Source organism: Sorghum bicolor, chromosome 4 (genome assembly GCF_000003195.3).
Source record: "Sorghum bicolor cultivar BTx623 chromosome 4, Sorghum_bicolor_NCBIv3, whole genome shotgun sequence".
In the NCBI taxonomy this organism is placed as follows: Eukaryota; Viridiplantae; Streptophyta; class Magnoliopsida; order Poales; family Poaceae; genus Sorghum; species Sorghum bicolor.
Genome location: NC_012873.2, coordinates 61026070 through 61048424, shown reverse-complemented (window position 1 = coordinate 61048424; position 22355 = coordinate 61026070). Strand labels below are relative to the sequence as shown.

Below are 22355 nucleotides of genomic sequence, written 5' to 3'. Positions count from 1 at the left end.
TCTTTATGAAACATATTCTTATATACACATTCGGACGGACAAGCGAATGAACAAACATATACTTAGACACTCATAACAAGCATAGATTTTGAGCCATGGTGAACACAATCGATCATAAAAAAACAATGAACAAAGTTCTCTCATTAAGCATTAGTTTAAGCAATCATTGTTATATATACATTTATCACTTATATAATTAATCCTCAAATAATAACATAAAATAGCCATTACTTAGTATGAGTTATGACAAGTTAGTGAGATTAAAGATTTGGACCACGCACAAATTAGCAGGATAGAAAAAAATGATCATACCCTGATCACGGTGCCTAAACATTTTGACTCAGGTTGTTATGAGTTTTTTTAATGCCAAATTTAAAGCATATAATTGAGGGAAAAACGAATATGATTCAGACCTTGTTTAGTTCAAAAAAATTACAAAATTTTTCAGATTATCCATTATATCGAATCTTTAGACGTATGCATGGAACGTTAAATATAGACGAAAATAAAAACTAATTATACAGTTTATCTATAATTTGTGAGACAAATCTTTTAAACCTAGTTAGATTATGATTAGACAGTATTTATCAAATACAAACGAAAATACTATAGTATCCATTTTGCAAAAAGTTTTGGAAGTAAACAAGGCCTGCACCGACCCCTTCCATAGTTGTCATGAAAAAAACGACCCCTTCCATCATCGTGCAATATTTCTTTGGTGCGCTTTTGGTGTGCAGGAAGCAATGTATGCTTTCGGTTAGCAATCGCTCGATTGCTGCCGATCTCTCTGATCTACGTGCACTATGGAGACGTGCAACGGTTGCTCAGTCCCATTTGGACGGGAACGCGTGGTTGGTGGTTCTCACGGGCCAGCTGCGAGCCTGCAAGCTGACGTTGTCTCGACTCTCGACGGCCGACATGTCCCGGTACAGTTTTGTTCCACGTAGAGGCCGTGCGCCGGCTGCTGCTCACACGTGGGTCACTCTGCCCACTGACTCATGGATGGTTGTAGAAGCGTGGGTCCAGTGAGTAATGACTCATTGCTGTTCAGATTTCTCAGATACTGTCCAAATATAGAATTCGATTATAGTTTGCATTTTTTGTTAACATATCTAATTTAACTAAATATATAGATAAAAATATTAATGCCTAAAAAACTAAACAAATATAGTATAAAAATATATCTTAAAACCAATCTAATCTATACCTAATATAAAAATAGACAAAGTTTCTCTCTATCATTTTTTTGTCCACCTTTCCTTAATTACCCGGATAATGAATTGAGTTCAAACTTTATATAATCCATCCATGCATATACGAGTTTGAAGAATTCACGTCTAGCACAATACGAGTTTGATTCCAAAATGTATAGACAAAGACCATTTTTTTTTTCATCCAAGATGTATTGGCGAAGACCATATTTTTTTCCATCGTCCACTGCTATATGCAACGGAACGTGACCGTCATTGAACGAAGAAGTTGGATAGTATTTGATGATACAAATTATTAAATACGGATATGTTTAGGACGTGCAATATTTCTCTCAATCATGTTTTTTTCGGGTTAAATTAGAAACTAACAGAAGTCACGGGAAATAGAAAAAAGCTATCACCAACTCGAATCCTGTGTGATTTTCTTTCCTTATTATTTCTTTTCTATTACTAGCCATTCAATACAGAGTATATGACAAGCAAATTAGATGCCTATATATTTGCTATATACATCTATAGCAATTAAACGAGAGACCCTATCGTATATAGTGCGGGGTGACAGACAAGACACGGGGTGTGATGGTGTGGCCCACTTATCAGTGCCGTGAGATTATGATGCGAGGTGTGTTGTTTTGCTATATGCATCCATGGTAATCAGGCCTTGTTTATAGTTAAAAAAAAATTAAGATTCTTTATCACATCGAATCTTGTGACACATGTATGGAGTATTAAATATAAACGAAAACAAAAAACTAATTACACAATTTACTTATTAATTTGCGTGATGAATTTTTTAAATCTAATTAATATATAATTAGACAATAATTACTAAATATAAATGAAAATGTTATAGCTAAAATCTAAAAGTTTTGACAACTGCACAAGGCTTCAAACGAGAGATCCTACTATGCATGACAGATATACATAGGGCGAAGTGACCTACGAAACATGGGGTGTAGTGTTGTGGCCCATTTGTCGGCGCTAAAAGTACTAGCTAAATTTGATTTAGCTACTCTTTAAAGTAGATTTAACAAAAAATACTAAAGTACTCCATCAGACTCTGTATTGAATGGCTAGTGAGAGCATATCCAAAAGCCTTTCTAAATCTCACTCTCTAAGTCATCATTTGGAGAGTCATTTGCATAAAAATCGCTTTCTATAACTTTTTACTTTCCAATATTTTTGCTAAATCTCATGCGCACTCTAGAGAGTCATTCTTGTCTTCTATATTTGGCTAGCGAAAACTCCAGAATACACAATGGCTATATTTGGATGACCATTTACACAAGATGTTGGAGGGTAGTTTTTTTACCAAAATTGTTATTCCTAGTATTTAGGAAGAATATACAAAGTCTTTTGGAGATGCTCTGAGGTACGCTATCCAAAAGTAAAGAGCAAGGAAGGTGGGATGGAGAGCTACTAAATTTAGAGAGTCATTTACAAAGTCTGTTAGAGACGTTTTTTTAATAATAACTAAATTTATCTTTACAAAATAATTTGACTAATCTCTTTGAGATGCTAAAGGGTGCGCTGTTTCCGAAGAGATTGTTGGACGGAGCTAGACGACGGAGAGCGCGTTGATGATAACATTAGTTTTCTTTAGGTTAGAGAATACGTGTGCAGCTTCAATTTTCGTCTCACGTTTGTATTATGGACTTATGAATTGGGCTTTTTTTTTTGACACTCAGGACTTCGACTTATGTCCAATGATAATCCAAAATCCAGCTTAAAATCTATTGAGACCAGTTGCAACACAAATGCACATTTTGCTAGTTATACTTATTTAATATTATAAAAATTGTTATTTCAATATTCCCTCTATTCTAAATTATAAGTCGTTTGACTTTTTAAATTTTAAATTTGACCACTCATCTTATTCAAAAAATTTATACAAACATAGTTAAATTTAAGTTATTTATGTAGAATGTTTATTAATAAACCAAGTCATAGAAAAAATAATATTTTGTAAAATTTTTTGAATAAGATAAATAGTCAAACTTAATGTCAAAAAAGTTAAATATTTTATAATTTAGGATGTATTGAGTATATAATTAGTGAAATTCAAGATACTTTAGTGTGATATTATGCTAAAATTATATTCTTTATGGTTGAACGACGCACGGGGTACCATCTGATCTAGGCCATTTCGAGTCCTCGTCCGCCACGCACAGCGGCGCATGCTTTTTATTTCCTTTCCCGTTTGATGTCAATTTTTGTCCGAACCTCCCTTCGATTTTCCTGTTCATTTCAGTATGTTTTCATTATTTTTCCTATCGAACTAAATGTGAACGTGGCTGCGTAGTATTCCGATTTTCTGTTCGACTAAATGTGTTTTCATTATGTCTTATTTACTATTCATTCACGTTAATGTGAATGTGAAAATAAAAACAGATAGATGGACAATAACAATAAAAAAACAACACAATATGCTATGACTCTGACATTTCACCGATCTAGAAATAAATATTCATACCACCAAATTAATATTAATCTAATTTTGATTAAAAACAAAACTTATATTATTATAATCTGATTCAGTTGATGGTCGAACTAATTAAACGTGAAACTAGATCTTGTATAGTTTGTTATACATTCCGGTCTAAAGAAAATGTGCCCATATAGTCATTTTTCATAAACATTTGATTGTTTTTTCTTCCGTCGCGACGTACAAATATACTTCCTCTGTCTAAAAAAAGTATCTTTTTAACTTTTAGACATCTTATTTAACCATCCGTCTTATTTAAATTTTGTCTAAATATCATATTTTTTGTTACGACTTATTTTATAACCAAGTATACTAATAATTGTTTATTTATTTTATAATTTATAGAAAAATTTTTAATAAAATGAACAACCAAACATGATGTTTAAAAATAAAAAACGTCACTCTTTTTTTGAACGAAAAGAGTATTTGCTAGTAAAGAAGAAATAAAGAAAAAACACTTCGATCCATATCTCCTCTACGTTTTCACCACGCGGCGACTACCCGCTTAGAGTTTTAGGTCTTGTTTAGTTCTAAAAAGTTTTTGGATTTTAATATTGTAGTACTTTTGTTTGTATTTGATAATTATTATCTAACTATAGACTACGTAGGATTAAAAGATTCGTCTCATAAATTACAGACAAACTGTGCAATTAGTTTTTGTTTTCGACTATATTTAGTGCTCCATACATATACTGTAAGATTCGATGTTTTGGAAAATCTTGAAAAGTTTTTGGATTTTGGTGTGATCTAAACAAGATAAGCTTTGTTTAGTTCCCTTGCAAAAAAAATTTCGCAATATTGTAGCACTTTCGTTTGTATGTGGTAATTATTGTTCAACTATAGACTAATTAGAGCATCTCTAAGAGCCTTTCTAAATCTCACTCATCATTTGGAGAGCCATTTGCATAAAAATCGCTTTCTATATTTTTTTACTTTCCAACAATTTTGCAAAATTTCATGCGCATTCTATAGAGTCATTATCGTCTTCTATATTTGGCTAGCGAAAAACCCGGAATAGACAATGACTATATTTGGATGACTATTTAGAGAAGCTGTTGGAGGGTAGTTTTTCACCAAAATTGATATTCCTAACATTTAGGAAGAATATACAAAGTCTCTTGGAGATGCTCTTAGGTTCAAAAGATCCGTCTTGCAAATTACAGGCAAACTGTGCAATTAGTTATTATTTTTATTTAGGCCTTGTTTAGTTCAACCTGAAAACCAAAAAGTTTTCAAGATTCCCCGTCACATCGAATCTTGTGGCACATGCATGAAACATTAAACATAGACGAAAACAAAAACTAATTACACAGTTTAGCTGTAAATCACGAGACGAATCTTTTGATCTTAGTTAGTCTATGATTGGATAATATTTGTCACAAACAAACAAAAGTGCTACAGTACCAAAAACTTTTCACTTTTCGGATGGAAAAAGTCTACATAACCCCACCAAACTATCTAGGGTAGACTACTTAACCCCACGAACTATTAAAACAGATATTTTACCCCCTGAACTTTCAAAACCGGTCAAATAACCCCCTCGAGTGGTTTTGGAGGGTGGTTTTGTCTTTTTCTTTTTTATTTATTTTTGCTGAATCTTTGAAAAATCATAATAAATCATAAAAAATCATAAAATGAAAATTTTAATTCTGTTGGACTCCTGATGAGTTGATCTACACAATGAATATATAATATGGTATATTTTAGTACAAAGTTTTTGCTGTACCTTTAAATCTATGTTTTTCTATAATTAATTTGAATAATTCATATATGCAGTTCCTATGGTCCAATTATGGTAAAATTTTTATGATGGGCTCATTATTATATGCTTGAACTATGGTAAAAATTTCATACTCATTGGATCACATATAACTTAGTTATAGATAAAGCATAGATTTAACAAGAATAAAGCTAAATAATTTGATAACTAAGTTATACGTGATCCACTAGGCACGAAACTTTTACCATAGTTCAAGCATACAATAATGAGCTCACCATAAAAATTTCACCACAATTGGGTCATAGGAACTGCATATATCAATTATTTGATTTAATTACATAAAAACATAGATTTAAAGCTAAAACAAAAACTTTATACTAAAGTATACCATATTATATATTCACTGTGTAGATCTACTCATCAGAAGTCCAACAAAATTGAAATTTTCATTTTACGATTTTTCTATAATTTATTATGATTTTTCAAAGATTTAGCGGAAATAAATAAAAAAGAAAAAGACAAAACCACCATCCAAAACCACTCTGGGGGGTTATTTGACCGGTTTTGAAAGTTCAGGGGGTAGAATATTCGGTTTTATAGTTCGGGAGATGAAGTTGTCCACCCTTAATAGTTTGGGGGGTTATGTAGACTTTTTTTCCTTTTCGGAACTAAACAAGGCCTTATATTTAATGTTCTATGCTTGTGCAGCAAAATTCGATGTGACGTAAAATCTTAAAAAGTTTTTAAATTTTAGAGAGAACTAAACAAGGCCTTAGCTCACACCGATGAAGTAGCTTTTGTTGGCTTTTTACTCTAAAAGCAGCTCTACTGGTAAAGCTAAATCTGTTTAGATAAACGTTTGCTAAAACAATTTTTGAAAACACTGAAATGTTTATAACATCTCTTTTTCTTTCTTTTTCTCTTTTTTCTTTTATTCCTTTACTTTCTTTCTCACTTTTTTTTTTGCTTCTCTCCTGCACTGGTCTTGGGACGGCTGGTCTTCCTCACGGTACGCAACTTCTCGCCGCGCAGTGGTCTGGGCGAGTCCGCCCCGCCCGTCCCCGGCGATTCCCCAGGAACGGCCGCGCGCCCTGTCCCGGTACGGCCGCCGCTCAGCTTCCCGCACTCCGGGCCCTCAGAGGCCGCAAAGCCGCGTCCCTCGGAGAGCTCGCCGCGCCACCGTCCTCGGAGCTTGCTGCTCCGCGCAGCCGTCCTCGGAGCTCGTCGCGCCATCGTCGTCGGACTTCGGAGCTCGCCGCAGGCGCGCCGTCGTCCTGCTCCGCCCCTCCAATAGCCTTGCTCGTCTCGGGGGCAAACTGGACAGGCAGGCCAGGGCCCAGGAGAGCGTCCGAGAGCAGGGCTGGGCGTTAGGGTTGGACTCGGATACCGACCCATTACCAAGACGTCCAGACCCACGCGTGGGCTCCCCTTTGGGCCGAATAAAATCCCGGACGGCTACCGTTCAGACTTCAGTGGCCAGCGTTCCAACTCTCTCTGCCTGCGACGCCGGCTAGCTGCGTTACCGCCGCCGCCGCCGCCGCCTTCCGCCCTACGCCAGGTGCGAGGCCTTCATCGGTATCTTCACCGACGAGCAGCACCAACAAGGTATTCCATACCCTTCTCTTCCCTTCCTGCTGTGCTAAACCGTGCACCCGAACCCTCACTACTTTTTTTTTGTTGCAAAAATTAGGTCCGTCTCTGCCCCAGTCTGCACTATACGATGGCGGCGCCTCCGGCCACGGCTCCCGCGACCTCCCGGTGTCTGTCCGGTGCCAAGCCGCGCTGGGCTGCTGAGCGGAGCTCCAGCTCGTTTGCCATCTCGGCCCCTGCGATTGGCCTCCGGCAAAGTGGGAGCCGCGTCCTCAGCGTCCGTGCCAAGGTGAGCCGCGGTCCGCAGATTTGACTACTCCACTAAGCGCCAGTGACTTCCTTTGCTAGTTTGTTCTGTGTGGAGTGTGGTGCTTAAAAAAAAAAATCCTTGCAATCGTCTCATCCAAATCCCATGGTACCCTGGGATTCAGAATCCGATATTTACAGGCCACGGATTGTTTTACTGAGCTGTTCTGTGTTCTTCCACGCAGGTTGCCACTGGCGTGCAGAGGGCCAGCATCGTGGATGATGGAGGTGGGTTGTCTTTTACTAGCTGTTCATCAGATATTTTGTATTTGGCACGTGGACTTTGCGCTTGGGATTTTGTTGCACGATTCATCGATTATGTGCCTTAAATTTAAGAGCTCTGTTATTTCTGGTTTCACCATTTTTGAAATCTCCATGCAGCGGAAAGGCCGTGGAAGCTCAGTGATGCTCGTCTTGTCCTGGAAGATGGTTCAGTGTGGAGGGCCAAGTCTTTTGGTGCTTCAGGAACACAAGTCGGTGAAGTTGTTTTCAACACATCACTGACAGGGTAAATCATTTTGGACTGAGTTATGCTTTTTGTCTGAGTGGTGGCTTGTTTTGCATGTCTTGGTTGGTTATTGTTTTTCTGAGCAGTGGCATGTTTTGCTTGTCTTGGTTGATTATTTTTTGTTTTCTCAGTCAAGTTTCTGTTCACTCAGCCAATTCTCATATTAGGAGTTTAGATTAGATATTTGATGGGGGGGCACACTTACTCCTGTCAGCTAACCAACCTCTCTGATTTCACTCTGTATCGCATATTGATTTAGCTTAGTCATATAGTTATATGGAGCAAATGAACATAAATGACTATAAATTTGGTTCCAGCTTCTAGCCAGATCATTGTGGTTGTAAATTTAAGTGTTACAAGCTTCCATTTACGTCAAAGTTGATGTGACAGAACTGTTTGGGATAATGGGATCAATTGCTGAATTTGGTGGTCCTTGCAACGGGGCGGGGGGGGGGGGGGGGGGGGGTGAGGGGGAGAACTCGTTGAGGCGAGACAACCTGCAGAGATGATATTATTCATCGGAGGCATTGGGCCCTGGAGATACAGCGGATTGTTAAGTCGTTCAGAAGCTAGGCTGCTGATAATAGGTAGTTTTTTTTTTTGCTGGTTGTTTGACACAGATTGTATGTACTAGTTTTGGCATTCAGAGTGCTGCATTTCTTTGACAAACCTTTCTGTACTATTGAATTGAACATGACTTGTCGATGTAGTTATGTTGATGATTATGCACCATTCTATGCTGGACTAAGAACTTATGTGGCACATTTGTGGTTGCAGCTATCAGGAGATTTTGACTGATCCAAGCTATGCTGGTCAATTTGTCTTGATGACCAATCCCCATATTGGGAACACTGGTGTTAATCCTGGTTTGTTACTTCTCTACTCGAGAGATTTAATATGTCTTTTTTTTTTGACAATTTAGCATGAATGAAGTATAATGCTCTTGCAGATGATGAAGAATCAAGCCAATGTTTTCTTGGTGGTCTAATCATAAGAAATCTAAGCATATGGTTAGATTTTTTCCCCCTTGGTTTTGTTATTTTTGGCATTTTAAAAGAAATACTCGCTCTTTATCTGTTAAATGATATTTTCTTTTGTAGTACTTCCAACTGGCGATGCAAAGAAACACTTGAGGAGTATCTGATTAAGAGGAACATCATGGGAATATGTAAGTGATAGAAGAAGCTAACCTCGCTCCCTCTCCCTCTCCCTCTCGCTATCCGTATCCCTCTCCCTTTCTCTGTCTTATGTGTGGACTCACTGACTCAGACACACATGTGATTTAAATTCACCATGGATTTACGTTTTTGACAGATGACGTGGATACACGTGCTATAACACGAAGATTAAGAGAAGATGGTAGTCTTATTGGTGTCTTGAGTACTGACCAGTCTCAGACAGACAATGAGTTATTGGAAATGGCCCAAAAGTGGAAAATTGTTGGTATGTTAAAACTTTGTCAATCAGCAATGTCCGAAGTGACTTTCTTCGTTTTTATGCACACTTCAATATCTACTTCCACTGATGAACCTAAATGACTGCATAGTGGTCAGCTTAGATATAATAGATTTCTTTTCCCAACATATTCCAGTGAGAACTTACTTTATATGTATTGAGCTGTTTATTCTTTTGCTTTTGATCATATTAATTGGATTGTAGAGTTGTCGTTCTGATATCATAAGCGTTTTGACCTTTGAAAGAACTAGGTGCAATTGGATATAATCAGTGAATTATCACTTCAAATATTTAATGAGTTCAGAAAAGAAAATAAAATATGGGATTATAGAAAGCAGCTGAAGTATCCACTTCTAAAATTGGTTGAATCTGTTGGAATACTTTGATTTCCTACTGTTTCAAGGGAGTGATTTAGTTATTTGATATTTCTCGGCACATCGGTTGCCATATTCGATAGATTGTTAGTAGTTGTTACTATTGCAAATGACCTTTGGATGATGTTTATGTTAGTTTCTTGGCTCTAATAATGAAAGAAACATTCATGTTGATATTCCGCAGGAGTGGATTTGATTAGTGGTGTCACATGTGATGCTCCATATGTATGGTCGGACAAGACCGATTCAGAATGGGAGTTCAAGGGGGATCAGTCAAGTGAAACTTTTCATGTCAGTATTGACACTCTTTTCTACACATCCAAAATTAATATTGTATCTGATATTCGCTTCATTTCTTCTATAGGTGGTTGCCTTTGACTTTGGTATCAAGCATAATATTTTGAGACGATTGGCATCATATGGATGCAAAATAACAGTTGTTCCAGCAAATTGGCCTGCTTCGGAGGTACTCAATTTGAAGCCTGATGGTGTTCTTTTTAGCAATGGTCCTGGAGATCCAGCTGCAGTTCCCTATGCTGTGAAGACAGTGCAAGAAATAATTGGGAAGGTTCCTGTTTTTGGCATCTGTATGGGCCACCAACTGATTGGGCAGGCTCTTGGTGGGAAGACATTTAAAATGAAATTTGGTCATCATGGTGGGAATCACCCTGTCTGTGATCTCCGTAGTGGACGTGTAGACATAAGTGCACAGGTTTTGTTCCTACCTCTTACTTTTCTTTATGCTTGATGCGAGTCATGTCTGTTAAAAAAACCAACCTAGGAGGAACTAGGCATCTTTGAAGTTAAGAAATTAGCGCCCATATTGGCAGATTAGACTTGATGAGTTCTTGAACTTTGGTGGTCTGGATATACATACACACCCACAACGAACTGAGCCAGCTCAGTCGTCATTCAGCTGAAAAAAGGAGTTGGGCTCAAATAATTACTAGTTTATGTTAATAATCTTCATTGCAATGACCACCATCTACTGTTGTATCTCTATTTGTTGAGAGGCGCTGCAAGTATTTCATCTGTTCCTTTAGTAAATTTGAGTTTCTCAGAGTCTTCATATAGAATTGCAATTTTATTTTGTTAGGCAATCATGCTACAACCAATAGCAGTATAGCCTGCCAGAGTAAGAGTAAATATGACAAAAGTCAGTTGAGATATAAAATCAGTTATTGTTTGAAATGAGTGGAGGTTCCCACCAAGAAGATTATGTTTTACCTCCTAATTATGATAGTATCCATGCCGTTACTTTTCTCTAATCCACATTACTGAGAATCTGAAATCACTATTCTTTGTTTTTTTACTTGTGATGCTTCCTAGCTTGTATTTGTAATCTGTATATTTGTCCTAAAGCATGATTCATTTCCCTGTAGAACCATAACTACGCAGTGGACCCAGAATCACTTCCAGAAGGAGCAAAAGTAACTCACGTCAATCTCAATGATAATAGTTGCGCTGGCCTTCAGTACTCCAAGATGAAGCTTATGTCTCTCCAGTACCATCCTGAGTCATCCCCAGGTCCGCATGACTCCGACACAGGTACATTTCTTTTGCTAGAATCTTGTATAGATCCCCCATGGTGTAGAACTTACTGCTATTTTAATGTGATTTAGCTGATGTCTCGATTCATCTTTTGTGTTTTACAGCCTTCGGTGAGTTTATAGAGCTCATGAAGAGCAACAGATTGTGAGGGAGGGAAGTACTTGAAATGAAAAGGCCAATAATTGTATTGGTGCTCTCTCGCACCAAGCTCAAAAGAATTTGTTTCATCTGTAGTGTTTTTCTTTTGGATGTTCATGTGCTTGAATTTTTGGGTCTAGAGGACAAAGCATGAGATGCTCTGTGCATTGTACCATGAAATGACCTGGTTGAATTTCGTGAGAATAACATGTTATCAAATTGTACGGCAGAATTTCTGATCGGCAAGTGGTCATGACGAGCACCAGTAGACTAGTAGAGATAAAGGATGGCCATGAAGGCTGGTCAGTGGATACTTTTGTTGTTCCAGGCTAATCAGATGTGCACAACGTTGTTGTCAGCTTTTTAAATGTCTGATGGAAAATCATCCAGCTTTTGGTGGCGACAAGTTGCGCGTAGATCTTTCGATGTGCATCTGACCTGGAAACTTTCTCGTTTATCCGTAGTGCTACTGCACTTGTAGATGCTGTGTCTGACCAGATTGACGGTGTGACGAGGAGAAAGGTGTTTGGATTCCTTTTTTTTTTTGTTAGATTAGATTGCCTTGTTGGTATTTCTAATGTCGCCGATACGTCTACATGTTCGAAGTTGAGGTGTTCTGCTTTGGATTACCGTGTGTTTTCGGCAATTTGTTGTCAAAGTCACAAGATCTCTTATTTAAAAAGGAGAAAAGATAACAAGACTTGAGAATTTGCTCTCTTTCAGCATTTTGCTAGATGTTTGGTCAGAGGTTGTAAGCACATCACTGTCTAGGAAAGGTAAGCGATAGTGCGCGAGAATCTGACTTCTAGGTTTGCCGAGCATTTTTGGGAGGTGTGACTAGACTAGGCAAGTTCTATCGTATTATCAGATATATGGAGCACCGAATAATTGCGCTCCGCACGGCTTTTCAACCTGGTGTTCCCTTTTTCTTCGTCTGACGAAATTTTCTAAGAAAAAGAGCAAAAAGAACAATACAAATATCACCCGACTTAGCAAAACGAGACTCCTGAGGCTAATCAAGGCAAAGCGCTATTGGTCGCGAGATTAATTCTAATTCTACTATTCCATCTCACCCCTCGACTTTATTGTTTTTTTATCTGTCAAGTATGGCCTTGTTTAGTATACCCTCTAAATTACTCCTCCGTCCCATCAAATATTTGTATATAAATATCAAATATAGACTAAAAATTAACTAATTATATAAATTAGGACTATTTTACACAAAGAATCTTAACTAATTAGTGAGAAGTTTAATTAGTTCATAATTTGATAATAAAGCTATAGTAAATATGTGCTAATAACGGATTAATTAAATTTAATAAATTTATCCTACAGAGTAATGAAGAATTTTAAAATTTATTTTATTATTACTTATATCCAAACACTATATGTAGCCAAACTCATATAAATTTTACATTCATCCTTGTTTGGGCTCAGCCACGTTCATGTCCATCCCGGCCCCTTGGTCGGCACTAACATCGAAGCATCCTCCTCCGCCCACACCGTAGAGCTCAAATTCGGCCTTGCCAGCGCCGCCGAACTCGCCAGAGAGTCCAGCGCCGACCCAAGCACGTGAAGACATCGCCGAGAGGGACTCTCTGCTCCCGCTCGTGGTTGTCGTCGTCATCGAAGCTTCCCGGGCCTGAGAAGCGTGATATTTCTCGTGTTCTGGACTTCACCTCTGGCTTCCCTTCCATCTCCCGTCCACCCCGCGTGATCTCGCTCGCGCGGCAAGGCGTACGCGTCCAGCCCTCGTGCGGCAAGGCAACTGCCGCCGTCGTCCTAAGCCAGGTGCCCAGGTTTCCGTCGGTCCCTTCTCCAGGCCCTTCCTCGCTTGCCGGCGACGAGCACCCACTAGGTATCCGCACCCTCCCTCTCCCATTCATGCTGTGCGAAACCGGTCACCCGAATCCCACCCGAATTCTAACTTAGGCTTAGGCTACTTGGGTATTTGATTCGGATCTGATCTAATTACAACCTTTTTTTTTTGCAAAAATTATTGGGCACACACGTCTTTTACTGGGTCCGCCTCCTGTTCTTCGTTAGAGCTCAGTAATGTTTTGCACTTAATAGCTGCTGGCCGTTCTCCCTGCATTGTGGAATTTTCACTAAAAGTAAACATCAAGTACAGAGTTACATGAAAGTATGGTACAAAAGTTAGAGAAAGGAAAAGTGAAAGCAACAGTGAAAAGGGGCTAGGAAGTAGGATGTACAATATAATTGATTCGGCAGTCAGGTGACACCGACCTCTTAGGGAACCCCTGAATTTCCATAGCTCTATTATATCTTTGATTTTCTGTTTCCATGTGTTGTGCAGACTACAATTGCATCTTGAAGAATAAAATGGACCAACATGATTCCATGGCTGACTCACCAAGGAGGCGGCACAACCTTCTGCGTGACAAGGTCCAACTGGTGAAAAGGAAGGACTCAAATCGCTATGAGATTGTCCGCTTCCATGATCCATTGTCTTTCGAGAAAGGCTTTTTTGTTGTGATCCGTGCTTGCCAGCTCTTGGCGCAGCACAATGACGGGATAATATTTGTTGGTGTTGCCGGCCCCTCTGGTGCTGGGAAGACGGTGTTTACTGAGAAGGTGGTCAATTTCATGCCTGATGTTGCTGTGATATCAATGGACAACTATAATGATGCAACTCGCATAGTCGATGGCAATTTTGATGGTAGTCCTAATCACAAAGCACTTTGCATATTGTCTTATTGTTTATTTAATCTGTATATGCCACTTCCTTCACAACAACACAATTTCTGGAAAAAAGCAATAAAAGATAGTTATGTTACATATATCTTGAGCTGTGTCTCTTGCACATTTAGTCATTTGGAAACTGCATACCACTGCATTGATAATGGCATGATTATTATCTTATAAAATATATGACACTGTGTTGGTATCAGAGGGTTCTATTATTACAAGCTGCATTCTCTAAGGTGATAATGTTTCCTATTCAGAGAAATTGATATGTTCACCTCTTAAAACTTTCTCAGATCCACGTCTGACAGACTATGACACACTGCTGGAAAATATTCATGGTCTGAAGGAAGGAAGGTCAGTTCAGGTTCCAATATATGATTTCAAGTCGAGCTGCCGGACTGGTTATAGGTAAATAGTCACTGCTATCTTTCAATGTTACAAGCTAAAGTCCATATTTCATCATTCATTTGAATATGATCATTCATTTGAATATCATAATTTCTTATGTGCAAACAGAACAGTTGATGTCCCTAGCTCCCGAATTGTTATCATTGAAGGTATTTATGCACTGAGTGAGAAGTTACGGCCTGTGATGGACTTGCGTGTTTCTGTCACTGGTGGTGTCCATTTTGACCTAGTGAAGAGGGTTTTAAGGGATATACAGCGAGCTGGCCAGGAGCCTGAAGAAATAATACATCAGATCTCTGAAACGGTAGGTTGAATTTTTCAACTTCGCTATACATTTATGAGCAATCTTGTGGTTCATGTTAACATGTGAATTACCTCTTACTGTAATTGGTGTAGTTTAATGAAAGCTGGCATTTTCAGGTTTATCCAATGTACAAGGCTTTCATCGAACCGGATTTGGAGACCGCACATATTAAAATCATCAACAAGTTCAACCCATTCTCAGGGTTCCAAAATCCTATGTACATTCTAAAGGTAAGAAAATAGTAGAATTGCAATGACATAGTTTCAACAACAATTGCTGAGAAAATTGTTGAATTGTACACCGCCTGCAGTCACCAAGGTCTCTAGCACCTGAGAAAATCAAGGCTGTGCTTGGTGATGATCATACGGAAAGCAACGAAGAAACTTATGATATATATCTACTTCCACCTGGTGAAGACCCAGAAGCCTGCCAATCTTACTTGAGAATGCGGAATAGGGAAGGGAAATATAATCTAATGTTTGAGGTATATCTGTTTTATCTTTTTTCCTATCTTGCCAATGGAATTCCAGTTTTATGCTTTTCTCTCTTACGAATGGAATTTCAGTTTTATGTTTGATAGCTACAAATTATACTTTTGAACGATATTGTTAGTCGATAATGTTCTGATACTAGTACTGTATAAGGTTCTTTGGATTAAGTCTACTCCTTAACTGCCATGTAATTTTATTCCATACTATATTTCCCCTGGAATAATTCAGTTCAATTTTCATCGCAGTCAGATTCTAAATTGTACTTCTCTTTTTATATTTTCTAGATCTGCTTAATTTAACACATTTGATCAGTCTCCCCTGCAGTCACTTAGATTTACCTGTATTTGTTTCTATTTTCTGTGGCTACATGCAATAAACAAACCCTTGCTGGCAGCCCTGGTGTTCACTAACTCTCTTATGTTATTTTGTGCTCGAAGGAATGGGTGACCGACAATCCTTTTATCATATCACCAAGGATCACTTTTGAAGTCAGTGTACGTCTTCTTGGTGGTTTGATGGCATTGGGATATACTATAGCAGCTATACTGAAGAGAAGCAGTCGTGTTTTTTCTGATGGCAAGGCAACTGTTAAAATTGATTGGCTGGAACAACTTAACAGACAGTATATACAAGTGAGCATAACCTTTGTTGTTTGGTTGATGTAGTTTCTCTCAATGTCATTGTTATCTCAGGTTCTTGAATACTATTTATTTCATTATTAGTTTTTTTAAACTATTTTAAGATGTGCAAATGTTATTACCTTGCTTCTTCCTTTAGGTGCAAGGAAGAGATCGGCTTTATGTTAAATTTGTAGCGGATCAGTTAGGTTTGGATGGTTCTTATATACCACGCACATATATTGAACAAATTCAGCTGGAGAAATTGATTAATGATGTTATGGTATGTATATTTTATTAGTTATGTTGCTTACACTGTATATTCACATTTCTTCTAGTTGTATCGCTTAGTCCATTTGTTGGATCTGACTGCTATGTAGGCGTTACCAGAAGATTTGAAGACAAAGCTCAGCATCGATGATGAGCTGGTCTCAAGTCCAAAGGAAGCCTTTTCCCGTGTTTCTGCTGATCGGAGGAACAAGCTTATAAAGAGGTTTCATAATAACATCTTTGTTTCAAGTTTGAACTTTTGAAACTTTGGAACCTGAATGAAGTTAGTTGACTTTCTTATCATGTTGTCCAGTGGCCTATCTCAATCATATTCAACGCATGGAGACAAAAATATTGTGAAATTGAGTAACCTAACAGATACCAACAGGAGGTTTGGTGCAGGGCGAACCCTTGAACCGCCTGCTATCAACCAGGTGAATTTTGTGAAGAATTATCACTAGCATGGCAGTTGAAAGCCTCAACGAAAACATATGTTATTGCTGACTTGCAAATTTTCTTCCACTTCTATTTCGTAGGGTGCGATCACCCAGCTTTCAGAACAGATATCAACATTGAATGAAAGGATGGATGAGTTTACCTCTCGAGTTGAAGAACTCAATTCAAAATTTATGGCGAAGAAACATTTGCCCAGTCAGCAGAACTTAGCTCTTCCAAATGATGCTTGTAATGGTTCCACGCCTACAAATCTCTTTGTCTCTCAGTTAGGCAATGGTACTCTGATACCTCATTCTTCATCGTCAAACCAACTTGCAAAGGATTCCCCGATGATAGAAGAGGTATCTCTCTCGCTCTACCTTTTTTGTAGCTTGTTGGAATTAGATGTAGGAAGTATTGTCAACATTGTTGATTGTTCAAACATTAGTTTATCAAACATTTTTAAAATTCAGTGTGATTTTTTAGACCACAAACAGATTCTGACAGTTTGATAAAAATAGCAAAGGATCAGGGTTGTCATTAGTGTCCAAAAATTAAGTGGACAAGTGGGTCACAAATTCAATCCTGTTCTAGTTTATCTAGTCTGAAATAAGTAAAAAGAAAAGTAAGTAATCCAGTTCCATTTACAGTACAGGTAGTGTCACAATATTGTTAACAATGACAAAAAAAACTATGTAACTATACATCTATGGATGTGGAATCATATCTGGATTGCTAAATACACATATTGTGTGAGAACAATGATTATTGGATGGTTTCATAATATAGTTTGATGTAATATTAGTTTTCATGATACTAACAAAATCAATGATACAAACTAACAAAATCAATGATACTAAATATCATCTGGTCTCAGCAACTAGTATATTTGAAATTTGTATGCACCTTATGGTAAACAATCCCATACAGTCTTTCCAAAAAATAAAAAAATGTGGCATAAAATATTCATGTGGCAGAGGTTCTTATTGACAAAGATCAAAGCTGCCAATGGGCATATGGTTTTTCTTCTTTGTAGATATCTATTGTGCAAAGCCTAGGCTGATTGAAACATTGCACAAACTTTTTCTGGTTTATGCAAGTTGTTTGGTTATTCAGTATGTTGTGATATTTAGTATTTATTCTAAACCTCACCATAAATATATGAGTGTTGGTTGTGCCTATCTTAATGTAACACATTCTTTTTTACATATCTTGACTTGACATTTCATGTGTGATGCTTTGTTCCAATGCAGATTATGAACATATCAAGAGGTCAGCGTCAGGTTATACATCAGCTCGACAATCTGACCAACCTGCTTCATGAGCATTTGGTCTTAACACGCCAAGCAAATAACGCCAGCAGGAACCGGGTGCTGGATATCGACACGGTCATGTGTCCACTTATCTGCCTGACTGTTGCCAGTATTGGGTACTTCATGTTTAAAGGTCTCAACAGGGGCTGACCAAAGTGAGTCGGCCCTAACATGTGCTCTGAGTCTCACCATCTAGTTTTGGCGGAACTGGAGGAAGCAACCGTCACAACTCAACTGATCTGCAATACCCCTATAGTCCAGAGTTCATGCATACTGATGCTGTCTTTCCTGCAAGCTAAAGGAAGACAGTTCTCAAACCATTTACATCAGGAAGACCATATCTAACAGCTTACAAAGTCCTAAACAGATAAACTCATATACCAGCATATGCAACAAAGCCTTCGCTTTTTTAGGGAATTATTACTCCCAAACGCAGGAAATGGTGTACCAGAAGATACTGCATACACTTCTGTAACGGGTACTGGCAATCCCCAGTGCCAATAAATTTTGGAGATTGATAGTAATCCTCAGATACTGTCGAAGAAATTATGAGAGATCGACAGGTTTAACTGAATACTGTCGTTGTCTGTCTCTTCATTTCTGCGTTCGAGCACTATCTCCTGTTTCGCCTGGTTGCAGATCTTATGCTACAATCTGAATTCACGATTCTACAAAAATGTTCTTCATTTAGGGCATGTTTGATACCATGACTAATTATTAGCTAGCTAATTTTTAGCTCAAATTACCTTAGGGTGTGTTTAGTTCCCCGTTCATCTAAAAAATTATGGGGTTTTCTCTATCATTTTGCATAATAGAATGAAACACCGTGCAATTTTTTTTTGACAAAAATGTGTTTGTTCTCCATTTTTAATTTTGGCCTTAGGAGGGCAAAAAAAAAGGCCCAAAAGATCCTCAAGAAGTCATAATGGGGATAATAAGAACTAAATATAACCTTGAAAAAAATTATATTTTGCATTTCATCATTTTAATGTAGTTGGTATTTTGCATTTTGTATTCTACGGGAACTAAACAGACCCTTAGTGTATCCAAACAAGAGAACTAATAGGTGGACTAATTTTTTTTAGCCAAGTCTTTAATTAGTTGTTTTTTAGAGAAGTCTTTAATTAGTTGTTAATTAACTAGCTAACCAACTATAGCTAATTTGAGCTAAGTTTTAGCCTGCCTAGTAAGTAGCCACGTGTATTATACAGGTCCTTATTCTCACAACAAAGTGACCCGGGACTAATCCATTATCATTTGACGTTTGACGCACGAGCCGTAAAATAAGAGAAAACATCACGTTTTTTTAGAGGTAAAAAGAAAACATCACATGACCACGGCCCAAAGCAAAAGGATTGTTTTGGGCTTTCGCTGCGGTCCACCGTGCTAACTACGACGGCTCCCCGATCGCTCGGCCCCGTTCGTTTCCTTCTCACAAAACCGCAATTATAAATGTGGACTTGTCTGACGCCCGTCTGTCTCCTGGAAGTCAAGGGCCGCTTCGTCTCTCCTCTCCGCTGCCCCCTCCCCTTCTCGTGCGTGATCCTAGCTAGGGTTCGTTCGCCTCGTCTCGCGATGGACAAGGGCAAGGGCGCCGTCGTCGTGGCCCCGGCCCCGGCCCCTGCCGCTGCCGCCGGGAAGAAGGCCAAGCGCTTCGATATCAAGAAGTGGAACGCCGTCTCTCTCTGGGCCTGGGGTGCGTGCGCATCGCCACATGGCTCTCGCCCTCTCTGATTTTTTTTTTATTTATTTTTTCTCTCTTGAATTCGTGCGATTTGACTTTGTTTCGTCCTCGTTTTCGCGCCCGCAGACATCGTGGTCGACAACTGTGCCATCTGCCGCAACCACATCATGGACCTCTGTGAGCACGCCGCCCCTCAGTTCTTCCTTCCCCTTCGATCTGTTCTGTTTTTGTGATTTGATCTGACCTCGCCTTGTCGTGGCGTTCCGCGTTTGTGTGTGTTTTAGGCATCGAGTGCCAGGCGAACCAGGCGAGCGCAACCAGCGAGGAATGCACCGTCGCTTGGGGTATGATTCACATCTGCTTGTTTGCCCCCGTTACCTATCGAATGCAAGGTTTACTTGTGTAAACCCAGCGTGTGCTGTGGCTGCTCAATTTGGTGATTGTTGTGGCGTGAAATTGGATGTATTATTTGGGGCCACGTAGTGGATGGAAAGGATAGCACAACTCGGAAGTGTTTTGATCCTATCTACTTGATTATTGTGTTGATTGTCAATCCTATCTACTTGGTTATTGTGTTGGTTGTCAAAGTGAGACACAGACATTACTCTTAGACATATATATAATCATTGGCACACAAGTTGGTTTTGTCTGTCAAACAAAATTTCTTTGTCATGCAACCTTTGGTGTCCTGAGGTTGTGGAGGGGAGGGGCTACTTTGCTGTGTTGAGGGGAGGGGAGGGGAGAGGAGGGGACTTTGCTTGGATCTATGATCCTGATAGAAACGTCTAATTTAGATGCATAAGAGCAGTTTCTGTTATTTAGTTGAGTAGTAACTACTATGCACTCATGCTTAGTTTTTTGCTGGAGTATAATTAGCTTCCATATGGACATGTTATGCCATCGCAATGTATGCTTTGATTATAGTTGCACCTGTAACTATGTAATCTAGCTAGGCAGTTCATTATCTCTTCTACTAGGATATTGCTGAAGTGTTAATAGATCTTAAAGATTAAAAGTCAAGGTCCGTTTTGACAAGAATAGGATATTGATATTCTTCTAATCACATATATTTCATTTGTTTGTAGGACAGTTTTGTTAACAAACCCTCAAATACTATTGTAGGAGACAGTTATTAAAGGTGTATAAGAAAACAATCTATGGCTGGTAATTTTTTCTGAAATCCATGTCAAAGACTCCTAATAGGAGCTTACTCTTGGGATCTTTTGCATGTTACTTAATTTTTGACAAATATTATTTTTGTTAGAATACTTTGGCTAATCTTATATCTGGCAAATCTGTGCTTGATTAATAGTACGTTTTTTGCAATATGAATGCATAGTCATCTTAGTTTTTCCTTGAAAAAATGAGGAAGCATTCTGTTTGTGTACTTTTCTCAACCGCAGCAAATGGTGTTATTCAAACTGTTTGAGTTAAGGGCAATAACTAGACTTCTGTGATCATGTGTACTTTAACAGTATTCAGTAACCCTAGACTGGATTGTGGCTTTACTAAGCTTGCGTTGTATTTTGCAAAGTGTTGAAACTCTTAGCAGAGTCACTTGACTTGGAAAGAACTGATAGTCTGTTTGTGTTATTCAGGAGTTTGCAACCATGCGTTCCACTTCCACTGTATCAGTCGTTGGCTAAAGACCCGTCAAGTGTGCCCTCTTGGTGAGTAGCCCTGGTGGTTCTACCTCTAGAGTCTTGATCAATGTGCTTGTTATTTGTTACTCATGCCGGTCCACACCGGCTCACCTTCTAATTTGTATTTTGACATTGCAGACAACAGTGAGTGGGAGTTCCAGAAGTATGGTCACTAGAGAGTGACTTTGGCGTGGAGTTGCTTCATGTTCCCCTCGTAGTTTAGCACCAGTGGCTACTGAATACTGATAACAGTCTATGGATCGGTGATGTTTCTGAAGCTCTAATTTTGGTGTATGCCATATTCATCCTTCAGGCACTGTTTGCAGTAATACTCTGTTTGCAGTAATTGAAGAATACTCTGTTTGCAGTAATTGGTACTTGTGGGCTATAGCAATGTTTGGCTCTCGGTTTACCGATATTGGTATACGAATCTGCGATGCATTAGACGAGCAACCTTTTATATATATACAGTGAGGCTATGTTTGGATGTAGTTGAATTTGTATCAGTTAACATGTGTTGCGATTCCATTCCAATCCACCCCAATGCATGTGAAGTCAATTGAGATGAATCTGATAACATCTGAAGTTCCAAACAAGGCCTGAGAGGACATCCATCTTTGTATTCAACGGAGAAAATTTGGAATGATTATGCGAAGTCTGACCAATGACTGCCTTATGAGCTCCTGCGGATTCGTCCTGCCAGAGTAGAGGACAGTGTGGGTAGTGTTTCCCCTGAAAAAGATGTTTGCGATGGGTAGGGTAGGGCGCATATAATTTGTAGAATAAATTCTGGATCTAGGCTTCAGCAGCGAATTACACTGGATATACTTCAACTGGCTCGGCCCGCGTCGATTGATTGTTTCTGCCATCTTCGACTTGTCGAATAGAAAGTTCTCGCTGGCAATTGCGATTGATTGTTTCTGCCATCTTCAACTTGTCGAACAGAAAGTTCTAGCTGCCAAGTGTTTGGTCTCCAAAACTAAAATTTAGTTTCTATCATATTGGGTATTTAACACTAGTTTAGAGTATTAGATATGGACTAATTACAAAACTAATTGCACAGATAGAGCTAATTTACATGGAGTAATTACAGAACTAATTGCACATAGAGCTAATTTACGAGACAAATTTATTAAGCATAAT

The 22355-nt window shown here is 38.7% G+C and overlaps 3 protein-coding genes across 3 annotated transcripts; all 3 read left to right on the top strand.

The window, feature by feature from the left end:
• LOC8073153 (carbamoyl-phosphate synthase small chain, chloroplastic) lies at positions 6833-11701 on the top strand. The gene is made up of 12 exons (XM_002454370.2): positions 6833-7021; positions 7107-7295; positions 7498-7540; positions 7694-7820; positions 8598-8686; positions 8770-8830; positions 8921-8988; positions 9135-9263; positions 9834-9940; positions 10014-10361; positions 11032-11197; positions 11305-11701. The coding sequence occupies exons 2-12, from the start codon at positions 7137-7139 to the stop codon at positions 11346-11348; spliced, it is 1341 nt and encodes a 446-aa protein (XP_002454415.1). The 5' UTR covers positions 6833-7021; positions 7107-7136; the 3' UTR covers positions 11349-11701.
• Positions 12763-18573, top strand: LOC8073152 (uridine-cytidine kinase C). Its single transcript, XM_002454369.2, has 12 exons — positions 12763-13196; positions 13656-14018; positions 14341-14455; positions 14564-14759; positions 14876-14989; positions 15070-15243; positions 15688-15882; positions 16028-16150; positions 16248-16360; positions 16451-16571; positions 16674-16934; positions 17826-18573. The coding sequence occupies exons 2-12, from the start codon at positions 13682-13684 to the stop codon at positions 18033-18035; spliced, it is 1959 nt and encodes a 652-aa protein (XP_002454414.1). The 5' UTR covers positions 12763-13196; positions 13656-13681; the 3' UTR covers positions 18036-18573.
• Positions 19357-21703, top strand: LOC8073850 (RING-box protein 1). The gene is made up of 5 exons (XM_002454368.2): positions 19357-19581; positions 19696-19746; positions 19854-19913; positions 21168-21239; positions 21351-21703. The coding sequence occupies exons 1-5, from the start codon at positions 19461-19463 to the stop codon at positions 21386-21388; spliced, it is 342 nt and encodes a 113-aa protein (XP_002454413.1). The 5' UTR covers positions 19357-19460; the 3' UTR covers positions 21389-21703.